Source organism: Aquarana catesbeiana, linkage group LG02, assembly GCF_042186555.1.
Source record: "Aquarana catesbeiana isolate 2022-GZ linkage group LG02, ASM4218655v1, whole genome shotgun sequence".
Taxonomy (NCBI): domain Eukaryota; kingdom Metazoa; phylum Chordata; class Amphibia; order Anura; family Ranidae; genus Aquarana; species Aquarana catesbeiana.
In genome coordinates, this window is record NC_133325.1 from 108,051,015 (window position 1) to 108,073,358 (window position 22,344).

General features: G+C 41.7%; 1 protein-coding gene across 5 annotated transcripts in view; it reads right to left on the bottom strand.

Moving 5' to 3' along the window:
* Positions 1-22,344, bottom strand: part of FRY (FRY microtubule binding protein) — a 653,558-nt gene that overhangs the window by 190,052 nt on the left and 441,162 nt on the right. For all 5 annotated transcript variants that reach the window (XM_073613350.1, XM_073613351.1, XM_073613347.1 and 2 more), the window contains 7 exons: positions 17,908-18,000; positions 17,726-17,824; positions 14,957-15,058; positions 12,864-12,967; positions 5,384-5,492; positions 4,488-4,574; positions 2,538-2,709 (listed from right to left, as the gene is read on the bottom strand). In XM_073613350.1, coding sequence (XP_073469451.1) covers positions 2,538-2,709; positions 4,488-4,574; positions 5,384-5,492; positions 12,864-12,967; positions 14,957-15,058; positions 17,726-17,824; positions 17,908-18,000 — 766 coding nt within the window. The remainder of the gene's footprint in view (positions 1-2,537; positions 2,710-4,487; positions 4,575-5,383; positions 5,493-12,863; positions 12,968-14,956; positions 15,059-17,725; positions 17,825-17,907; positions 18,001-22,344) is intronic.

Genomic DNA, 22,344 nt, shown 5'->3' on the forward strand with positions numbered 1-22,344 from the left:
CTTCCTTCCTGACCCTGCAGGGAGGAGGAAAGGACATCTTCAGTCACGTATACAAGGGCTGAGATGTGAGAAGCAGCTGCACCATCAATTTGTTCCAATGGCTCACCCTGGCTTGCCATAACTGGTAATTCAGGCAAGGATGACAGCGTGGAAATGCGACTTGAGATCCTAATGCCTGGGGGTGAAACCTATACTTTTTTGTGGTGTCTTTTTTGGTAGGCATAGTCCTAAGTACAAAAACAGAGGCGCTATACAAATTGCACTTAATCGCTGAAATTAGTCATGACGTTTAAAGCCGCTATAAAGTTCAGCCTAGTGCTGGGAAAAAAAGTGTCCTTCCTGTATCAGGAATTCCAGTTTTGCAACCATACATGTCCCACAGCTCTTGTGTCCCTGTGTTGCAGGCTGCTTGTCTCTTCCTCATCAGGTGGCTATTTAAATCCAACATGGATCCCTCCTGGAGCAACTCAGAGCACATCTTCACTCATGACCAACATCTTAGACACTGGCGAAAAAACTGATGTGCTCCTGGAAGGAGGAGGGGTTATAAAGGGAGTGAATTTCCTTGATTGGGTATACTAGTGTCAACACCTGAAGGTGGCCCATAACCCATTAAGTAATTACTTAAGGCTCTGTGTCCCACGAAGTTTAAGGTTTCACCTGCATACGTCGTAGGGAGGTTCTAATCATTGGCACCTAATCTGTAACACTTGATTCTAAATGGTAAGGATCTGAAGTGGTTGTAAATGAAGGAGACTTTTTTCATGTGACAAATTTGCATTTTTTGTTACTTTAGATCAGGGTTCTCTCTTTTTAAGCAAAGCTCCAGTTTACTGTGCTTCAGACTTTAGGGGGGTTGGACTGTGATCAGTGGGACTAGAACATGTCCTGGCGAAAGTCGACATAAAGGACATGTCCCATCTTTGGTATTAGGGGAAATATTATCCCATCGTTGGTGCCAGTGGGAGGAATAGTCCCCCATCATTGGTGCCAGTGGGAGGAATAGTGCCCCATCATCAGTGGGAGAAATAGTGCCCCATCATTGGTGTCAGTGGGAGGATTAGTGCCCCATCATTGGTGTCAGTGGGAGGATAAGTGCCCCATCATTGGTGTCAGTGGGAGGATTAGTGCCCCATCATTGGTGTCAGTGGGAGGATTAGTGCCCCATCATTGGTGTCAGTGGGAGGATTAGTGCCCCATCCTCATCCTTATTGTCAGTGGGAGGAATAGTGTCTCACCCTTAGTGTCAGTGGGAGGATTAGTTCCCCATCCTTAGTGTCAGTGCAGGATTTATTGCCCCATTGTTTGGTGTCAATGGGAGGAATAGTGCCTCTTATCAGTGGGAGGAATAGTGCCCTAAGGGCCTAATAAAGGTCCACATTCAACCCTGGGGCAACAGATTGGAGAACACTGCTTTAGATTATGAGAATATGAGAATACAAAGTACTCTACTTTACTTTAGAACACTGTTATAGCTAGATTAGGTATTAGATTGCACCCATTGTGAGGGTCAAATTAATTACTATATTGAGAGGACATTGCTACACTTTATTTATTTTTGCAACTTTGCCCTAAAACACACCATAAGAGTGAGCAGGGATGTGTAAGTCACAAGACAAGCTAAAGGGAATTACAAAACTTTTGGCAGGAAAAACAATTAAAAGACTTGTATACCATTTATGTTTTAACTGCTTGCCTGGAACTCCAATTTAAAGCGCAACTTCAATCTCTCAATCATACATTAACTTTTCTAATTCTTATGCTGCTAGCTTTGATAAATAGATAGGAAAGTATATCATATATACTTATTTTAAACTTTTTTTTTTTTTACATTTCTTCAGTTACTTTCTGGTTTCCAGGCCTAGGCAAATGATGTCATACATCCCAGGAGTCTTCAGGAGAGAAGGAGGGGTTTTCTCAGCTAAGCACCTCCTCCTGTCTGCATGCCTAAGCTGAGGGGAAATTCAATTTCAGGAAGTAAATGTTAAATGAATACTCTGCCCTTACTCAAGATGGCCAGAAATGCTAGGGGGTGTTTTTCAAAGCAATTTCTCAGCAAAATAAAGCACAGAGACAAGCATGGATGGGCGAGTTTGCTTTGAATATTATAAATTAATTAAATAGGTTTTTGGTGCTCAGAAGCAGTGTAGTTCTGCTTTAAGTACAAGAAACATTTTCTAAAAGACTTTGCGAAAGAAAATCTGCATTCATTCCCATCTGCTCTACTACTCCAAAAGTTTCCTGCCAGGCTTCCTAGCCAGAGATCACATTGTACAGTAAAATTTCCTGCTGTCAAAAGGTAGTTGACCCATGAAGATCACACAACATTCATAATCACACAAAGGATATTGAGTGACTTACATAAATCAGAGACCATACAACTGAAGACAGCAGAACTGTAAACAGCTCTGAATGGCACCTGCTGTAGGCAATGTAGTTCCAACAATTGGGAGAGCAGAGCTATCTATTCAAGACCTGCACCATTTGTAAGCATTGCAAATTGCCAATACCTATTTTTTCTTTCAAAAAACACTCACCAATCATTTTGGCCTCCTCTTCAGTGAGTGTTTTACTCAAATATGTTTTCTTTACTCGAAGGGTGTTACCAGATGGGTGAATAGCTCCAGTGACAGGCATGGGGGGCTCCCCATCTTTCTGTTGCAGGCTGTCTGCTATCACCAGGAAGGCTCTTAAGCCTATGTTCATTCTCTGGTGGAGGCAAGGATGTAAAATGATTGTTCTTTCCACTAACCCATAGTAGAAAAACATTATCAGAAAGATTAAGCAACTCATGTAACCAGACAATGTAAATGGTCAGAGTCCACATCAGCTTTCCTGCCTCTGTGGCTTACTGAAATCACAATAACCTAAAAAGAAAGTATAGTGATTTTGTACAAAATTTATTGAGTGAGGTAAGCATCAAATATTGTGTCACAATATTTTGCATTCTCCTCTTTAGCCAGCAGGTGCAGTTTACACTTATTTACAGTTTTAAAAGCTTTCAATTTTCTGTAAAACCTGTTGTTTACAGTTCAGTTCACGCTGAAATTCACATATTGCAATTACTCATCTCGTATCAGACAGCTGAGTCAAAAAATGCAATCAAATAATGCTCTGGGAATCCTTTTTCATTTATTAAATGTTTATTTGTAAAACAAAGATTGTATGTAGAAATGTTAAAAAAAAAAAAAAAAAATAGACTTCAGACGGAAAAGGTATTTTAAAAAAAAATTACCCAAAACCATTATATTTTCATGTTAAAATGTTTTTTGTTTTTTGCATAAAAAAAGTTAAAGCAATTACTGAAAGCCTTTTTTTCCCCCATGTACTTTGATACATTTTTATTGGGTTTACAACTTTCAATTACACAAGATTTCCATACCACCCTCCCTATCCCCGGTCCAAGCACAAAACATCTCAGTCCAACCAATCCCTGCAGCTTACATTTTTTTTTAACCATATGCCCTACCGTCTTTGCTGTTTATAGCAGTAGTAAAGGCTTTAAAAAAATAAAAATAAAATAAAAATAAAAAACCCTGCAAGGTAAAGGCATAATGTGCTAGTAGGCATCGGCTACTTGCATATTATGAAAGAAAGCCCTCCAGTGGCACTCTGTCACCGCTGCACAGGCTTCCATATTAACCGATCTTGCTTCTGGCTTTGTGGGCTGTGGCCGCTTGAATGGCTGAGCCGCGGTGACGTCACATGCATGCAGGAGTCACGGCTCTGAAAGAATGGCACGAGTATGCAGTTCCTTCAGAGAGCATGCGCCAGTGATGTCACCGGCTGCTGCTCCCTAGAATATCTCCTAAACGGTGCACAATTAGGAGATATTAATTTTACATACAGGTAGGCTTTATTATAAGCTTACCTGTTGGTAAAAATACACTTTGAGAGTTTACTACTACTATATTCAGGTGTTTAAGCAAAAACTAACATATTTTTGGTTGGGTTACACCGATGTATGTAAACAGATGTAAAAAATGCAAACAAATTGTTACAGCAATCAATAAATTTCACATATAAGTATCAGAAATCTACTGCACCTTGCTTGCGTCTTGTATTTATTTTCAATGCCACTGACACTGTTGGGCATATAGTCATGAATCTTTTTTTTAACTCTTTCGCTAATGGCTACATGTCCTGCTGTCCTTAACAGAAAATTGGCAGACAGGAGGTAGCAGCATTTTTAGGAACACAAACCCATGCAATAGTTTTTGTTAAAAGACTTTTACTCTCAAAATGCTACAAAAACTAACAAAATACATGTACATGTGCTAAATTTAGCTAATCCTTTAGTCAACTGAAAGCACAATTTTCAAACATCAATAGGAAAGAATGTGCTCAAAAATGCCTTAGGCTTTAGTGAACTGACAGACAGCATTAACAGTGGGGCTTATGCCCACTGGAATTGACAAACATGTAAAGCAGTAGTGACAATACTTCTCAATTTGTGAATGATACTTCTTATAGAAACAATAACTTACCTCGGGATTAAGGCTAAATGCTTTTGCTGCTTTTCCTACACATAAAAGGTCAAAAATAATTTCTTTCATTGCAAAATCTAGACGTTCCTAAAGGGCAAAAAAACAAACAAAAAAAAAACGTTGATGCAAGTCAGTTAAAAGAAAGAATTCCTAACACCGTGTTTTCTCCTTTGTTGGTTTATGAGGATTATTTTTTATTATGAATTAGGATAATAAATGATGATATTGGGTGTAAAACAATTACAGGCACACTTTGGACCTGGACATGGATTTTATGTAAAATGTTTAGAGTTTAAAGTTTTGAGTCTCTGAAGGAGAAAGTACCGATTGTATATACTGTTGCTGTTTGGAGGTGTCAGGGGAATTTAGGGTATGCACTCCTAAAATATAAAGGTGAGATCTTTTGCTACAAATGGACTGCGTTGTTTTCTCTGTACAGAATGCCATTTATTCTTTCCAAGACCTGGGGTATGTGTGTGTACATGTGAACTTGCAAAGAAACTTTATTTGCTTCCTGATGTAGAAAGGACAACAATGTCAGGGAAAAGAGCTACTTTAATCAGTCACTAAGGCTGGCCATAAACTCTCAGACTTCTATCAAGTTCCCCGCTGCCAGCTATTGTATTCTGACAGCCAGCATCAGCAGCTATCAGAATGCCCAAATCATGAATTCAGCTGATTTGCTGCAGTCACTGTTCTTTCAATTTTCAGATCAAAGGATGGCGGCTAGGGTGGAGCCAACAGGACCATCTATGGCTAAAATTTTGCTCTGTGCATGGCCAGCTAATAAGTTTACATTTTAAATTTACTTTACTTTAATTTTACTTTACTTAATTTTACTTTAAAAATCTGTTAGCTTTGACATGACATAGTACACAGATGATGCCTCCATTTACCTGTGCAATGAACTGTATGATCTTCACAAAGATGTTGAGGGGCATGTCGCGAGGCACCACACCCCGAGAGCCTTTTGGGAAAAGAGTCCCCACAATAGTTGTGAGACGGCTAGTCATCAAGAAAAGGAGAGATCATTATAAGGATTTTGTGTAAGCCACAACATATTTACCCAAGAAGAATACCAAAAATCTACAGGGAAAGTTCACTGTTGATACAATAGTAACTAAAGCTCTTCTGTAATCTGCCACAGCTGAGGATCTCACCCAAGCTGGAAGCTCCCACTGCCTGACTCTTAAAGCTGATGCTAGCTTTGGGTCATAGCATACTGCTACAGCACTATACACAATCATATAGCTGCCCTGGAAGTGGAACTAGAACCGATTCTAGAAAATTCAAATTCAACAGCAGTCAAATCTGGAAAATTTATGCATTTGCTTTTCCCACAGTAGGGGCCCAAACTGCATTGGAAAACCACAGCAGAACAGATGATCTGGTTGATGACAAGCAACATTCATCTCCTGTCACCACCAATTTCCATCTATGAAAAATCTTAGGTTGCCTATAGACATTACAAGGTAGACATGTTGACCACCTAAATGGTGATCCCTGCCCTATGAATTGGGTTCCAGGAGTATGGGGGGGGGGGGGGATGTCAAAAGCAGATGATGCTAGTTTCCTTTACTTCAGGGAAGAAAATAGAAACTGGGACAGGAGAGCTGCACGTTTCTGGATAAAATGAGAGTCTCAATTTTTTTGCTTAGAATAAAGGTCACGATTTTCCTCATGATTCTCAGCGTAACATCATCTTTCACATTATACAAAAAATTGGACTAACTTTACTCTTTTTTTTTTTCTTAATCAATTGAGGTGTATTTTTTCCTAAAAAAAAATTGCTTTTAAAAGGCCACTGCGCAAATACAGTGTGACAAAATATTGCAACAAAATATATATAATGTTTGGGGGTTCTAAGTAACTTTCTAGCAAAAAAATACTGATTTTAACTTGTAAACAAATGTCAGAAAAAGGTTTAGTATTTAAGTGGTTAAACTACCCTCATTTACAGACCAAAGTTCATCCCTTTGATCTAAAAGAACCAAATGACAGTGTTTCTTTTTATCTCAGTGCTGAGCAATGTTGTGATAAACTTGGCAGCTGCCTTTTTTTTTTTTTTTTTTTTTTTTTTTTTTTTTACAGCTGTCAGCTGTGAGCAGAGAGCACTGAATCGTGAAAATGCCAGATTAAGATGGCGAGCGGGGTCGAATCGAGATCGCAATTTAATGATTAATAATGCAGCTCTATGGGACAGATTTTTTACTCACACACTCAAAAGCAACTGGACTTCTTCAATGTTCTTTAATGTTGTCAGAATGTTTATATTGAAATAATAAAACAGTATTATATTTATGAAATTATGCAAAAATCTGTGTTTTAGGAGGAGATTTTTACATTTTTCCACAAAACAAACAAATTAATTCTAATATATATATATATATATATATATATATATATATATATATATATATATATATATATATATAAAATACCATATTTCAATACTTCAATGATGACTTGGTAAATTTAGACTTGGTAACACAACAACATAACAACCTAGCTGTTGACTTTAACTCTTGTGATTCCTCTTAAAACTTAAACCTCTTTTGAAGTATATGGACAATTTTGTTAACCACATACGAACTTGGCGATTTAACCAAGACTATTTTTAAATACAGATTAATTTAGAGTGAATCTATGGTTCAACAAGTACTATAACTAAACCAATTCTAAGACTTTGAATTCAGTTTTGTGAGATATAACAAGATATGTATCTCTCTTGGTTTTAAAACTAAACAGACTTCAAAGTCTTAGAATTGAATTAGTTATAGTACGTGTTGAACCATAGATTCACTCTAAATTAATCTGTATTTAAAAATAGTCTTGGTTAAATCACCAAGTTCGTATGTGGTTAACAAAATTGTCCATATACTGTAAAAGAGGTTTAAGCTTGAAGTTCTATTTCTTTTGAAAAGAATCACAAGTGTTAGGCTGGGTTCACACTGGTCCGACAAACGCTCCGACATTGAGAGCTCATGTCGCATGACGTGTGAAATTTAATGTTTCCCTATGGGAGCCGTCCTAACTGGTCCGACACAAGTCGTTCCGACTTTAGAAATGCTCCCTGTACTACTTTGGTCCGATTTTGATCCTACTTCAGCCTATTGACTATCATTGAAGTCGGATCAAAGTCGGATTGCCGTCTTGCATGATCCGACTTCGGCACGCGACTTGTGCTCAGATGTTCTTGAGGGGGAACTCCGCGCCAAATTTTAAATAAAAAACCGGCATGGGTTCCCCCTCCAAGAGCATACCAGGCCCTTGGGTCTGGTATGGACCTTGAGGGGAACCCCCTACGCCGAAAAAACGGCGTGGGGGGTCGCCCCCAATCCATACCAGACCCTTATCCGAGCACGCAGCCCGGCCGGACAGGAATGGGGGTGGGGACGAGCGAGCGCCCCCCCCCCCTCCTGAACCGTACCAGGCCGCATGCCCTCAACATGGGGGGTTGGTGCCTTGGGGGAGGGGGCGCGCTGCGGCCCCCCACCCCAAAGCACCTTGTCCCCATGCTGATGAGGACAAGGGCCTCTTCCCGACAACCCTGGCCGTTGGTTGTCGGGGTCTGCGGGCGGAGGGCTTATCGGAATCCTTTAATAAGGGGGCCCCCAGATCCCGGCCCCCCACCCTATGTGAATGAGTATGGGGTACATGGTACCCCTACCCATTCACCTAGGGAAGTGTCAATAAAAAAAACCACAGTACACAGGTTTCAAAATTAATTTATTGGGCAGTTCCGGTATCTTCTTCCGACTTCTCCCGGTGTTCCGCCTCTTCTCCCGGGCCCCGCCGCTATCTTCTTCCAGCTCTATTGCCAGCGAGGGGCCCGGTCTGCTGCCGCTGTCTTGCCGCTTCTTCTCTTCATCTCTTCTTCCGATGTTGACACGACGCTCTCCCCGGCTGGAATGCTCTCTGTGCGCTCTGCTCTGACTTATATAGGCGGTGACCCCGCCCCCTTATGCCGTCACAGTCCCTGGGCATGCTGGGACTGTGACGGCATAAGGGGGCGTGGTCATCACCCGATGACCACGCCCCCTTATGCCGTCACAGTCCCAGCATGCCCAGGGACTGTGACGGCATAAGGGGGCGGGGTCACCGCCTATATAAGTCAGAGCAGAGCGCACAGAGAGCATTCCAGCCGGGGAGAGCGTCGTGTCAACATCGGAAGAAGAGATGAAGAGAAGAAGCGGCGAGACAGCGGCGACAAGACAGCGGCAGCAGACCGGGCCCCTCGCTGGCAATAGAGCTGGAAGAAGATAGCGGCGGGGCCCGGGAGAAGAGGCGGAACACCGGGAGAAGTCGGAAGAAGATACCGGAGCTGCCCAATAAATCAATTTTGAAACCTGTGTACTGTGGTTTTTTTTATTGACACTTTCCTAGGTGAATGGGTAGGGGTACCATGTACCCCATACTCATTCACATCGGGTGGGGGGCCGGGATCTGGGGGCCCCCTTATTAAAGGGGGCTCCTGGATTCCGATAAGCCCTCTGCCCGCAGACCCCGACAACCAACGGCCAGGGTTGTCGGGAAGAGGCCCTTGTCCTCATCAACATGGGGACAAGGTGCTTTGGGGTGGGGGGCCGCAGCGCGCCCCCTCCCCCAAAGCACCAACCCCCCATGTTGAGGGCATGCGGCCTGGTACGGTTCGGGGGGGGGGGGCGCTCGCTCGTCCCCACCCCCCGGGCTGCGTGCTCGGATAAGGGTCGGGTATGGATTGGGGGGGACCCCCACGCCGTTTTTATCGGCGTAGGGGGTTCCCCTCAAGGTCCATACCAGACCCAAGGGCCTGGTATGTTCTTGGAGGGGGAACCCATGCCGGTTTTTTATTTAAAATTTGGCGCGGAGTTCCCCCTAAAGATTCATACCAAACACAGTGCCGGGCATTGGCGGGGATCCAAGTTGGATCCCCGTTCATTGAAAATCGGACACATGCCGGCTTCATGTCGCAGGGCAAAGTCGGATCCAAAGTAGGACGGCTGTCGTGTCGCACCAGTGTGAACCCAGCCTTACAGTCAACACTAGCTTGTTTACATAAGTCTGTAGAGCCATGGAATGCTATTTACTAAGTGTTACCAAGTCTAAATTTACCACGTCATCATTGAATTATTGAAATATGGTATTTTGTAATAAGAGCTTGTGGTAAAATGTATTATCATCTGTATTACTCATAAATATATATTTGAAAGTATATATCTTTTTGTACATTACCAATTATATCTGATATTATTTTACACTGAATCGTTAGTTAATAAATATATATACGTTTAGCACATCATTGTAATCTCGTCTTCAAAACAGCACGGATAAAACAAACTTGAATTTGTTTGTTTTGTGGACAAATATAAAAAATCTCCTAAAACACATAAACAGAATACTGTTTTAATATTTCAGTATAAACATTCTGACAATGCTGAAGACATTTCATAGCTTATCCAAGCCACTTCTTCAGTTCTGAGCTAAAGAAGTGGCTTGGATAGGTTATGAAACATCTGCAATATGACAGAACATGTCTAGTTGCATTTGACTACACTACTACTAGATATATCATGGCCTGGATAAATGAGAACCTTCACAGACATTTTCTAGCCTGTCTCCCAGCATCTGACATACCTATAGACATGAGATCATCACCTAATTAAACTACAAATGGGCAACGTTACTATCCTTCTTAGTGCTTTCTTAGTTTCCAAATTATACATTTTCCAAGACATGAACTGAAATAATATATAACATACAAGGTTATAGCGTTGCGATAAGGGGAGGACACATATAGAAAAGATGGAAGGAGCTGCACACCCCGAAAATCGTTATAAAAGGATAATTTTCCCCAATGGGGCTTTAAAACAGCAATGTACAGGATCAAGGAAAAAGTTCTTAATGGATATATAGAAAGTAGTTTTTATAAAAAAAATGTCCAATATCATGGTTTATTAAAATAAGATATATATAATAAAAAATCTGGTACAATATCACAATTCATATTCCACAGTGCAGTAACAAACACATATTTGTACATATAGTTACATTACATAGTGTTACATGGTAATGTAATTGTGATATTGTACCAAATTTTTTATTATATATATTTTATTTTAATAAACCATGATATTGGTCATTTTTTTCATAAAAACTACTTTCTATATATCCATTATACTTTCCACTTTTTCCTTGATACTGTACATTGCTGTTTTAAAGCCCCATTGGGGAAAATTATCCTTTTATAACATACAAGGTTATAGAGAACCTATTTACACAAATATGCTAATCACACACAATAAAATTTTTACTTTAGATGTTTTCGGTCGGATTATGCAACATTACCTTCAACTGCGTAGTTTGAGAGTCTGCCTGGCCTTAAAGGATAAGTTCACCTTTGTGAACTTGTTACACCCATATTTAGGGTACAACTTGTAACATTTTTAGCATTTGCCTGCTCTCCCCCCCAATTCCCCCCTCCCTGCGACAGCGGTCCGGGGATCTTCTCCCCGCACCCACTGTCACTATTCAAAAAGAGTGCGGCTGTGAGGGGCTCCACATACAAGGCTATGTCATTCATACACAGAGTTCTGTGAAAAAATGAACTACAAGTACCGACAGTCTTTACAGCTGATGGCTTGTAGTTCTCAATTAACTACCAAAATGAACTACCAAGGCGCTGATGAGCACTCTAGGTAGTTCATTGTACTTCCTGTCATTCAGTAACTGCCTGCCCATATCAGAGGTATAGGCAGACAGCTACACAGACAGTCTGCCGGAACCTGGCATTGCACCTGCGATCTGCTGATCACAGGTGCAATGGTTTACAGCAGGCATGCTCAACCTGTGGCCTGTGAAGCTGTCTGATGTGGCCTGGGACCTCAAACTTATGGCAACCTGCACAGTCTGCTTTGGGCGCACACCGCTCTACTGAACGATTGCCAGTCCTCCATAATCCCAGTGGCTATCATACACAAGCTGCTTTTGTGGCCAGCTTCCTGCTCTTCTCTTCTTTTTCTTTCCTAACACACAGACATGGAGAAAGGAGCCTTTAGTCCAGTGGATTACATCTAGTGGCATCCATACAAGGGTTCTGAAGGTGGAGTACCAAAGTTGGGTGATGAGCGTAGTGTCATTCCGCCAGCATGTGAGAACATTATGTGTCATTTTATCTTTGCCTAATAAAAAAGTTTATTGCACCACTAGAGTATGCCAGTCTGTTTTTTGTTTAGATTGTCCACAGTCCTCGTTTGGCAATTCAAGGGATGGCTGCAAAGACCCTGATATAGTGAAGGCTGCAACATTAGTTTGGAGCTTTTTTGGTTGGTCACACCTGAGCGCAAGAGTGGGATTATTGGTAATCTTGTTAATGTGTGATTTTTGTGATTGTGATTAAACAGTGGGTAGACGTCCAACAGGGATCGGTCTCATGGAAAAAGGGGGATTCCTGATTGTTGTTTAAATCTTCATTATGCTATTCAAAATAAAATAAATTAAAAAACTGCAATTCTAAACCATTTCATTGTGGCCCGCAATCGGTTACCAAATCACTTAAAGCGGAACTTCAGTCATTCTTTTTCATTTCATTTTTCCATCTATTAAATCTTCTGCCTTTGTTGTTTTAACTTTGGATAGTAAAACATTTTTTCTGCCAGTAAATACCTTATACAGCCCACTTCCTGTTTCTTTTCTGATAAAAAGTCTAGGCCTATGACATCATGCACAGCTCTCTGTCACACTCTTGTGAGAGTTTGCCAGGAAGGGAGGGGGGATGAGTCATAAGAGGGCCAATGAGCACTGTAGAGCTGGAGGTGTGCCTCTGTGTAAATCCAGGAAGTGAACAGGCAGCAGCTTCAGCTGCCCACAGTTAAAATGGATGCAGCCAGACTCAGTGGAGGGAGATCTCTGTAGCATATTTACACAGAATCACAGTATATATAAAATAATATCCAAAGTGGTTGGAGGGAAGCTTCAGAATGGCAAAGATGTTTTTATTCCAAATTATGTGAGCAGACTGTAGTTCCTCTTTAAGTGGCTCGCACTCTTCAAAAGGTTAAGCACCCCTGCTTTACAGGCTCCTACAAAAAATATTAAATGCACTTTTTTTTTACTCTAAAAAATGTGCATTTATTATAATTTTTTATTTTTTTATCCCTTAATACAAAAGAGAATGGGCAATCTCATTTATTAGACAATCAAAATTTGACAGACATTTGATGGTGTGTTTTAACACAGCAGTTTTAATTGACATTTTCACATACTCCTTAACCTGTAACATGTTGATTTTTGTAACCATTCACTTAGCACTACAGTCAGTCAACAAATAGGAAATATGCTCAGGCAAAGAAATTAATTAGCCAACAATGCCACAAGGCACCCCTATTCACAACCAACCTCTGAGTAGCTGTGTTGCTTTCACATTTAATTCGAATCATATACACCCACAGTAGTCTGTATAAGGATTCCAGTGCAACTCTGGCCATTTTGGGATCTTTATTCTGCAACAGGAAGACAAAAAAACCCGACAGTTAAATTCCATCACTAGTGCCAGGCACAGTCAATAATATACACCACACGTGTTCTTGCACTAATGTGCAGTGTCGGCTGAATTAACTTTTAATTTGGAGGGGTGTGTCAGATTCTTCTTCACACTGAGGTGACAGCTGATGAAAGAACACATGACTCATTCCATTCCATGCATTGTAAGTCATCCAGCTACTGCAGACAGGTTGTAAATACAGAATACACAAACATTGAAACATGATGGCAATGTCAATGTACTCATCACTATAAATAATTTATAGTCCTTAACTTTAGATAAAATGAAATAAATCACAATTACAGGTGCGGAATAATATGAAGCTTATAAAAGCCAAAGCTACCACCCATAGCAACAACTTGGTTACGATGAAAACTTTTCCCTGAGATGATACTATTGAGTCCTATGAATTACATGAAAACTCCTTTATATTGTGAACTGATGTATAGTAAACTACAAAAAACAGAAATATCATACTTGCTATTCTTAAAAGCTAAAATCTGTGATCTGATTGGGTGTTGCAATATGATAACCAGTGAGTCAGAGGATATAAAGAACACCCAGGTTAAACATGACTTAGATTTTTATACACACACTAATGTGGTCATTCCTCTGTCCTCCTCTCAATTGAATGCAACAATGCTAAATAACAGGGGTCTCCAAACTTTCTAAGCAAATGGCCAATGTACTGTTCTTAAGGCTTTACGCGGTGGGGGGCACACTGTAGCCAGGAGTAAACCATGCCCCATCATTGGTTTTAATGGGAAGAATTGTGCCCCATTGTTGGTATGTGGGAGGAAATGTGCCCCATTGTTGGTATCGGTGGGAGGAATAGTGCCCCATCAATGATGTTAGTGGGCGGAATGGTGGTCCATCATTGGTGTCAGAAGGAACAGTGCCCCATTGTTGGTATTGTTGGGCAGCATAGTGCCCCATTGATGTCAGAGGAAGGAACTGTGCCCATCACTGATATCAGTGGAAGGAATAGTGTCCCATCGTTGGTATCAGTGGGAGGACTAATTACTCCCTATCAATGGTGTTAGTGGAAGAAATGGTGGCCCATCACTAGTGTCATTTGGAGAAATAGTGCTCCAAGCTCCGGATACAGGCAAGCAAAGGCCACAACTGGCCCTTGGGCTGCAGTTTGGAGACCACTGCTATATAACAATGCCATTTTAAGTAGCGCAATGAGTAAAATACAGAGTAACCGATCAGACTACATCAGAAGTGCCATTTGGCTTACTGATTTTCCCAAAGTCTGCACTAAGATAAAAGTCAGATTTTGGGCACTTTGGGTGAGATACGCCTAAAGGGAAATAATGTTTAAAGGAATGCAGACCCTGCCCCTTTCCTCATTAGAAGCCTGCAAGTGCAGCAGATGATAATTATAAAACCACTCCCATATAGAGTCAGTTTGCACATGGACACAGACAAACAAACAGCTATTTCTTCAATATAACAAAGGGACAAAAGGTATCAGTAATAAAGTTGTTAAAATCCCTGCAATGTACATAGATCAAGATTTTTTTTCTCTACAAAAGTGGAGTTACTCTTTAATACCTGAATTCTCTCAGAGAGAGCTGGTTTGCACAAAAGGCAAGGGATTTAAACATGAACAGTCTCAAACACTTTGATGATTTCTAAATGGTACCCAAATATCACTGCACATTGCTACACTTTGAAATCTAGAAGAAAGAAAGTGTGTATGTTCAAAGAGCAATGATCTTGTATCCGTCTGGCTGCTATGGGCATCACACGCACTCTCATTTTTTTTTTTTTTAGTTTTCACATAAAAGCCGAGATATTTAACACAAATAATCTTTCATCACACCTACATTAACTATTCACATTGCATAAAACAATCTACTTTTTAAACATTCAGACATTATTATCTCTTCAATCACCAAAACATATGAAATGTGACGGAAGGTACAGATGACATGTTTACCTTAAGGTTAGATAAGCAGTTGTTGAGAAAAATATGCCATCGGTTCAGAAAGAATGGTTTTTGGCTGACGCACAGCAGACATGTCACCAAGGGATACAATGCCTAAAAGAGTCAAAAGATAAGGAGCTGATTTCCATGAACAACATGCAAGACATGGCTATGCTTTTATTTATGCAGATGCGTTATCTAATCACTCACCAAACAGGGAGTAGATGGTTTGACTTCTAGGTGTAGTGCAGACAGTGTAATGTTGGTTGAACTGGATGAACTTTTGTCTTTTTTCAACCAGAATAGCTATGTAACTATGCAAGATATAGGCTAATCTCCAAAATGTGATGACCGGCTGCATTGGCTGAATGTTATTCTTTCTGGGTGAAGTGGGATACTCTAATGCTCCTAAACATGAGAGGGACAGGCCTATAAACTGTTATTAAAGCGGACCTTTGGTAATTTTTTCATCTTTCAATCTATTACATCTTCTGCCCTTGTTTTAAGTTTGGGTAGTAAAACATTTTTTTTCTTCCAGTAAATACCTTATACAGCCCACTTCCTGTTTCTTGTCTGGTAAAAAGCCTAGGCTTATGATATCATGCACAGCTCTCTCTCTTGTGAGAGTTTGCCAGGAGGGGAGGGGGAATGAGTCATAAGAGGGCCAATCAGAGCTGCAGAGCTGGAGGTGTGCCTCTGTGTGTCTGTGTAAACCCAGGAAGTGAACAAACAGCAGCTTCAGCTGCCCACAGTTAAAATGGATGCTTCCAGACTCAGTGGAGGGAGATTTCTGCAGCATATTTGGCGAATACAGAACCACAGTATATGCAAAGTGGTTGAAGGGAAGCTTCAGAATGGCAAAGATGTTTTTATTACAAATTATGTGAGCAGAATGCAGTTCCTCTTTAAGTTCATGAACACATGAATTTGTGACACAAATGCCTCAGTAAAAGTAGCAATGGCAGGTGCCCTGCAGATGCAATTCACGGTTTAAAATATCTAGATGCATTTCAGTTTGACAAACTCTATTCATCCCTAAGAGATATGGACAAGCACCATTCATCCCCAAGATATATGGATAAGCTCCAATCATCCCCAAGATATATGGATAAGCTCCAATCATCCCCAAGATATATAGACAAGCTCCAATCATACCCAAGATACATGGACAAGCTCCATTCAACCCCAAGATATATGGACAAGCTCCATTAATCTCAAAGATATATGGACAAGCTCCATTCATTCCCAAGATCTATGGGCAAGCTCTGTTCATCCCTAAGATACACACACAGTAACAAATAACATTAAAGTGGAACTGTCACAACAGCAAGTATAAAGTGCTGACTTCTACAGGTGAGACGCCTGAATGCCTAGCCATTCTAATTAGGCAAAGCTTTTGCACTGCCTGGTAGTGAGAAAGGCCATCAGCCCCATCCAACACACACTCTAATTTGGCCACTGAAGAAACCCATAACAACAATAAGCGAACAGGAATGTATGAAGGGGCAAGAAAGGAGCAGGCAGGATCTAACACTACCAGAAGTACAAAGACTTTGCCTTATTGGAAAGGATCCGCATTAGGCCACAGTAAAGGCTCTAATAATCTGCTGCACTTATACTTGCCAGCAGCCTTTTTTTCTTTTTAGCAGAAAATGACAGGACTGTGCATTGTATTGCCCGTTAATGTACTCACCTGCACTCTATTTTATATAACAAGTTGGTTAACCACTGTTTTTGGGGTTATGACCATTGTGGGGATGTTTTACATATTTGGTGGAATTCGTAAAGATGCCAAATTTGCCTTGCTACATTTCCCTATTTCGTGCCCATATACACACCAGCAAAAGTTGACATCTTATGTATTTTTGTCAATCAAGAGAACTATTGCACAGGGCTGGAAATAACCATTGGTTCCTTTTCAGGGTGTTAGAGATCCCATGACTGCTATAATGCTTCATGAACAAATGTCCAGTATCCTTAAAGACTCTCATGCCAAGTTTCCTAAAATTTGGGAACCTTGGTTTGTGTACGTTTTCCCCTCACTTCCTCCAGCCAGCGTTAGGCGCCTCTGACCACCTCCCCTGACGATCCTGAGTCCATGTCATCTTTGACCCTTCTTTTTCCCCTCTTCTTCTTTCTGTTTTTTCCCTTCTACTTATTCTTTCCACGGGTTTCTACCTGAAGTTCTTCAACTTTTTGGGCGCATACGTCATACTGCATTATTGTTTAGAGCTTTGTCTGTCCAGGTCTGATGATGTTGTTCATGTGGATTCTACCTGGACTTCCTTACTCATTTGTTTATATCTATTAGGTTTAGCCTTTGTTGTTGCTTCATATTTTTGGCACTATATAAGGCTTTGTACTTAACGGTACTGTCATTTTAAGCCCCTGCATGGGCAGAATAAATAAATGTTTATTTATTCTTTATTAATTAAACATTATTAAACATTATTAAACCAGAAAGGCATTTGTCAAGCACATGATAGCACGTGTTGCTGTGTCAGGTGATAAACTACATTTTACTGGAATTCTGACCTGCAGATGTTTTCTTTGCTAAGGGGTGTGAAGAAAATAAAAGTGTAGGAGTGACCCACAGCAACCACCTATTAGTAAGATTTTCCGCTTTCCAGATTATTTTTAAAAATGAGGATGTATGCAAGCAAAATATGCACACCTCTCTATATTTTTTCTGGTAAAGAAATACCAGTGTTTCGTGAACTTACCAAACATTAATTTTTTGGAGGGCCAGGGATCATGGAAAAACGGCAAAACACAACTCACCAGTGAGTGTTTCTTCCTGGAAGACAGCTCAAGAGTTGTGTCATAAAGACTCTCCACAAAATTTCTAAGACAAGGGACATTAACTTCATTTTTCACAGCCTGCAAACAGATTAAGAGATCATTGAGCTTCAACAGGCCTCATCTCAACACAGTATGTAACAAGTAATTTAAATGTGACTTACAGCAGCTACAGGTACAAGGATTTCCACAAACAGGCCGGCCAAAGCATGCTTGATATCCTTGTCTTTTACTTCTAGGAAATAATGTGCACATTCCTAAAACAGACATAAAACATGTATATGAATAATAAGGACATAAAAAGAGAGAAGAATGCAGCTAATGCACACGCTCAACACGCACAGTGCTTTTTAAAGTACATTAAAAAAAGAAAATTCTTACACTGTTTGCCTAGTTAAAGAGAAACTGCCATGAGAAAATAATGGAAACTGGAAATGTTGGTTCCCTGGCTTTCATATTGGTGCTTTGGCTTCCATGTTGGCTAATTCACACTTTTCTGACACTCGTTTACAGCATGCTTGTTCCCAGCCTCTGAATAAAAAGTACCAAAATCAGCCAAGCTTCTAGCATTTTTTTTTTTTTTTTTAAGAAGAGGACCAGCTCCCATAATTCTCTCATGTCAGAGTCACTTTGACGATACCGTTTCCCTACAGAAGTGTTCCAAACTCTCTTCAAAAGTGAAACTATAATGTATGGACATGTATTTATACAAGTTGTGACTCATCCATCATAACTGATGGTACCCTCACCAAAGAAAGTACAGGAAGATTCTTATCAATTATCAGGGAGGTGTCTAATTGGTCTCACAACATTCTGCAGCATGAAAATAATAAATACATGGCAAAACTATTTATCTGCAGCAAAAAGAAGGAATCGTACAACAGATGGTAAGGCCCCTCTCTACACAAGCCTGATCTCATCTACCCAGTATGGGAATATGAATGCAGGGACAGAAGGAAGAAAACATTTAAAATATGTAGAGAAACTGTGGCAAGTTCTGTAGAAAATGTGGGACAATCTACCATACGAATACCTTTAAAAACTGGATACAATTGAATTAAGGGTGTGTTAAAGGGAATATGTGGCCACATCAAACAACATCATTTTCGGTAAGTTTTTTGAAAACGTATGAAGTTTTATGTTTTTAGAAAGCTTCCTATTAAAATAGGGTTTTTGCACTCGCCGTAAAATTATTTTCTCTTGGAGTCCATTGAGGAGACAAAAATTAATTAACCTTTTGGTTATACTGCCACCTGCTGGAGGAAGGACACAGGCCAACAAAAACAGTAAACTGGCCTAGCCCTTGCAACTACGAATATGCTCCAGATTTGCAGCAAAGCAGTACTGAGAGTATAATCCTAAACACAGAGGGGTGGGAACTGTGTGCCTCAATGGAATCTGAGAAAAATATTTTTTGGTGAGTACAAAAATTCCATTTTCTTTCTCATCCACAGTATGTCATTCACCTTTGAGACAACCAAAAGCAGTCCATCTCAGGAGCGGGCAACACAGCAAACAAATACTAAGAGGCCCCAAAAAAAAAAAAAAAAAAAAAAAAAAAAAAAAAAAAAAAACAGAAAAACTGGGGACTGGATACAACTTAAAGAGCCACTAGAAGAACTTTCGCCCAAAAATTATATTAGAATAACGCAAAACATCCACCTGCTAAAACACTGAGATTGTGTTAACAGAAGATCAGGTGGCAACCCTGCAAATTCGTGAAACAGTTTCTTGATGCCAAAAATCCCAGAAAGCACTTGCAGATCTTGTTTAGTGTGCCTCAACAAGAAAGGGTAGAACCAGATCCTTGAAACCATAAGTTTGAATGGTGAGCTGTCTGAGCCACCTATATATAATGGAAGGAGAAGCATGCTGGGCCCTTTCGGGCTTCATCCTGGGTGACATAAAGGGACTCCTTCCTCCTAAAAAAAGCAGTGGCTGAGAGATGGGAGACTCTTTCAAAACCCAAACCACTTCAAGACAATATAAGGAATTACCTTTAAATTAACTGGACCTGGACAGAGGGACAGAGAAACAATGTCCTAGCTGAGGTGAAAGGCAGAAACCACTATAAGCAAGAAGGAAGTCCTGAGCTTCAACACCACGTTGTCCCTATTGCAAAACTAGAAAAGGCCACCAGTTCAGACACTCACCTTATTGTCAGTGAGGGATGTCTCTAATAGTTTCTGTTAGGGATGCACCAAATGTTTTTTTTGGTGCCGAAACCGATCCCGAAAATAAATCTTCCTTGATCCCAAAAACCGAAACCGATACCGAAAGTGACTGTTTTTAAAAATATTTGTATACAGGAGATGGTCGGCGACTGGGGACATGGTACAAGAGATGGTCAGAGACTGAGCACATGGTACAGGAGATGGTCAGAGACTGAGGACATGGTACAGGAGATGGTCAGAGACTGAGGACATGGTACAGGAGATGGTCAGAGACTGAGGACATGGTACAGGAGATGGTCAGAGACTGAGGACATGGTACAGGAGATGGTCAGAGACTGAGGACATGGTACAGGAGATGGTCAGAGACTGAGGACATGGTACAGGAGATGGTCAGAGACTGAGGACATGGTACAGGAGATGGTCAGAGACTGAGGACATGGTACAGGAGATGGTCAGAGACTGAGGACATGGTACAGGAGATGGTCAGAGACTGAGGACATGGTACAGGAGATGATCAGAGACTGAGGACATGGTACAGGAGATGGTCAGAGACTGAGGACATGGTACAGGAGATGGTCAGAGACTGAGGACATGGTACAGGAGATGGTCAGAGACTGAGGACATGGTACAGGAGATGGTCAGAGACTGAGGACATGGTACAGGAGATGGTCAGAGACTGAGGACATGGTACAGGAGATGGTCAGAGACTGAGGACATGGTACAGGAGATGGTCAGAGACTGAGGACATGGTACAGGAGATGGTCAGAGACTGAGGACATGGTACAGGAGATGGTCAGAGACTGAGGACATGGTACAGGAGATGGTCAGAGACTGAGGACATGGTACAGGAGATGGTCAGAGACTGAGGACATGGTACAGGAGACGGTCAGAGACTGAGGACATGGTACAGGAGATGATCAGAGACTGAGGACATGGTACAGGAGATGGTCAGAGACTGAGGACATGGTACAGGAGATGGTCAGAGACTGAGGACATGGTACAGGAGATGGTCAGAGACTGAGGACATGGTACAGGAGATGGTCAGAGACTGAGGACATGGTACAGGAGATGGTCAGAGACTGAGGACATGGTACAGGAGATGGTCAGGGACTGAGGACATGGTACAGGAGATGGTCAGGGACTGGGGACATGGTTCAGGAGATGGTCAGGGACTGGGGACATGGTTCAGGAGATGGTCAGGGACTGGGGACATGGTACAGGAGATGGTCAGAGACTGGGGACATGGTACAGGAGATGGTCAGAGACTGCGGACATGGTACAGGAGATGGTCAGAGACTGCGGAAATGGTACAGGAGATGGTCAGAGACTGCGGACAAGGTACAGGAGATGGTCAGAGACTGCAGACATGGTACAGGAGATGGTCAGAGACTGCAGACATGGTACAGGAGATGGTCAGAGACTGCAGACATGGTACAGGAGATGGTCAGAGACTGCAGACATGGTACAGGAGATGGTCAGAGACTGCAAACATGGTACAGGAGATGGTCAGAGACTGGGGACATGGTCAGAGACTGGGGAAAAATGTCAGAGAGTCAGAGACTGCGGACATGATACAAGAGATCAATGCAGCCTCAACAGTGCCCGTCAGATGCAGCCAGCCAATGTCCCCATTGCAGCGTAGCCAGTGTCCCCAGTAGTGCAGCCAGTGTCCCCTCATTGCAGCGTAGCCAGTGTCCCCAGTAGGGCAGCCAGTGAAGGGAGAGGAGAGCCGCCGCCTGTTTGATTACAGCGCCGGGAGCATCACAGCTTTCATTTCAATAGCTGTGTGTTCCCCGCTGCGTGCTGTCACATACACCCCCCCCCCCCCCCGTCCAGGGAACTTTGATAGACAGATCTCCCGTCCCAGGATTGGACGGGTGATCTGTCTATCAAAGTGCCCGGACGGGGGGGGGGCTGTATGTGACGGCGCGCAGCGGGAACACACAACTATGCAAAATGAAAGCTGTGATGTTCCCAGTGCTGTAATCAAACAGGCAGTGGCTCTCCCCCCTTTCAACGATATAGGAAGCCCCCCTGATAGGCGGCACCATTTCCAGCAAAAATTCACTTTCGGCTTTTTGCCGAAAGGGCCATTTTCGGCCGGTACGTTTCGGTGGCCGAAATTTCGGTGCATCCCTGGTTTCTGTAGTGCAAAAAGGCCTAGATTTAGGTACTACAGAGTCACAGGGGAACGAACAGGGGGAGCTAGATTGGAGGCCCTCTGTACAAAGGTCTCAATTAAGGAGCGAAAGTCCAATTGTCTATGGAAAAGGACAAAAGGACAGAAACCTGGCTCTTAATAGTGCTTAGAGCCTATCACTGATCCATATCCAACTGCACGAAGTAGCATATTCCTCCTATGAAGAAACACCTGGGGTGGAAGCCCTTGAGACATCACGTGAAATATGCCTTTCATGTCCAATGACA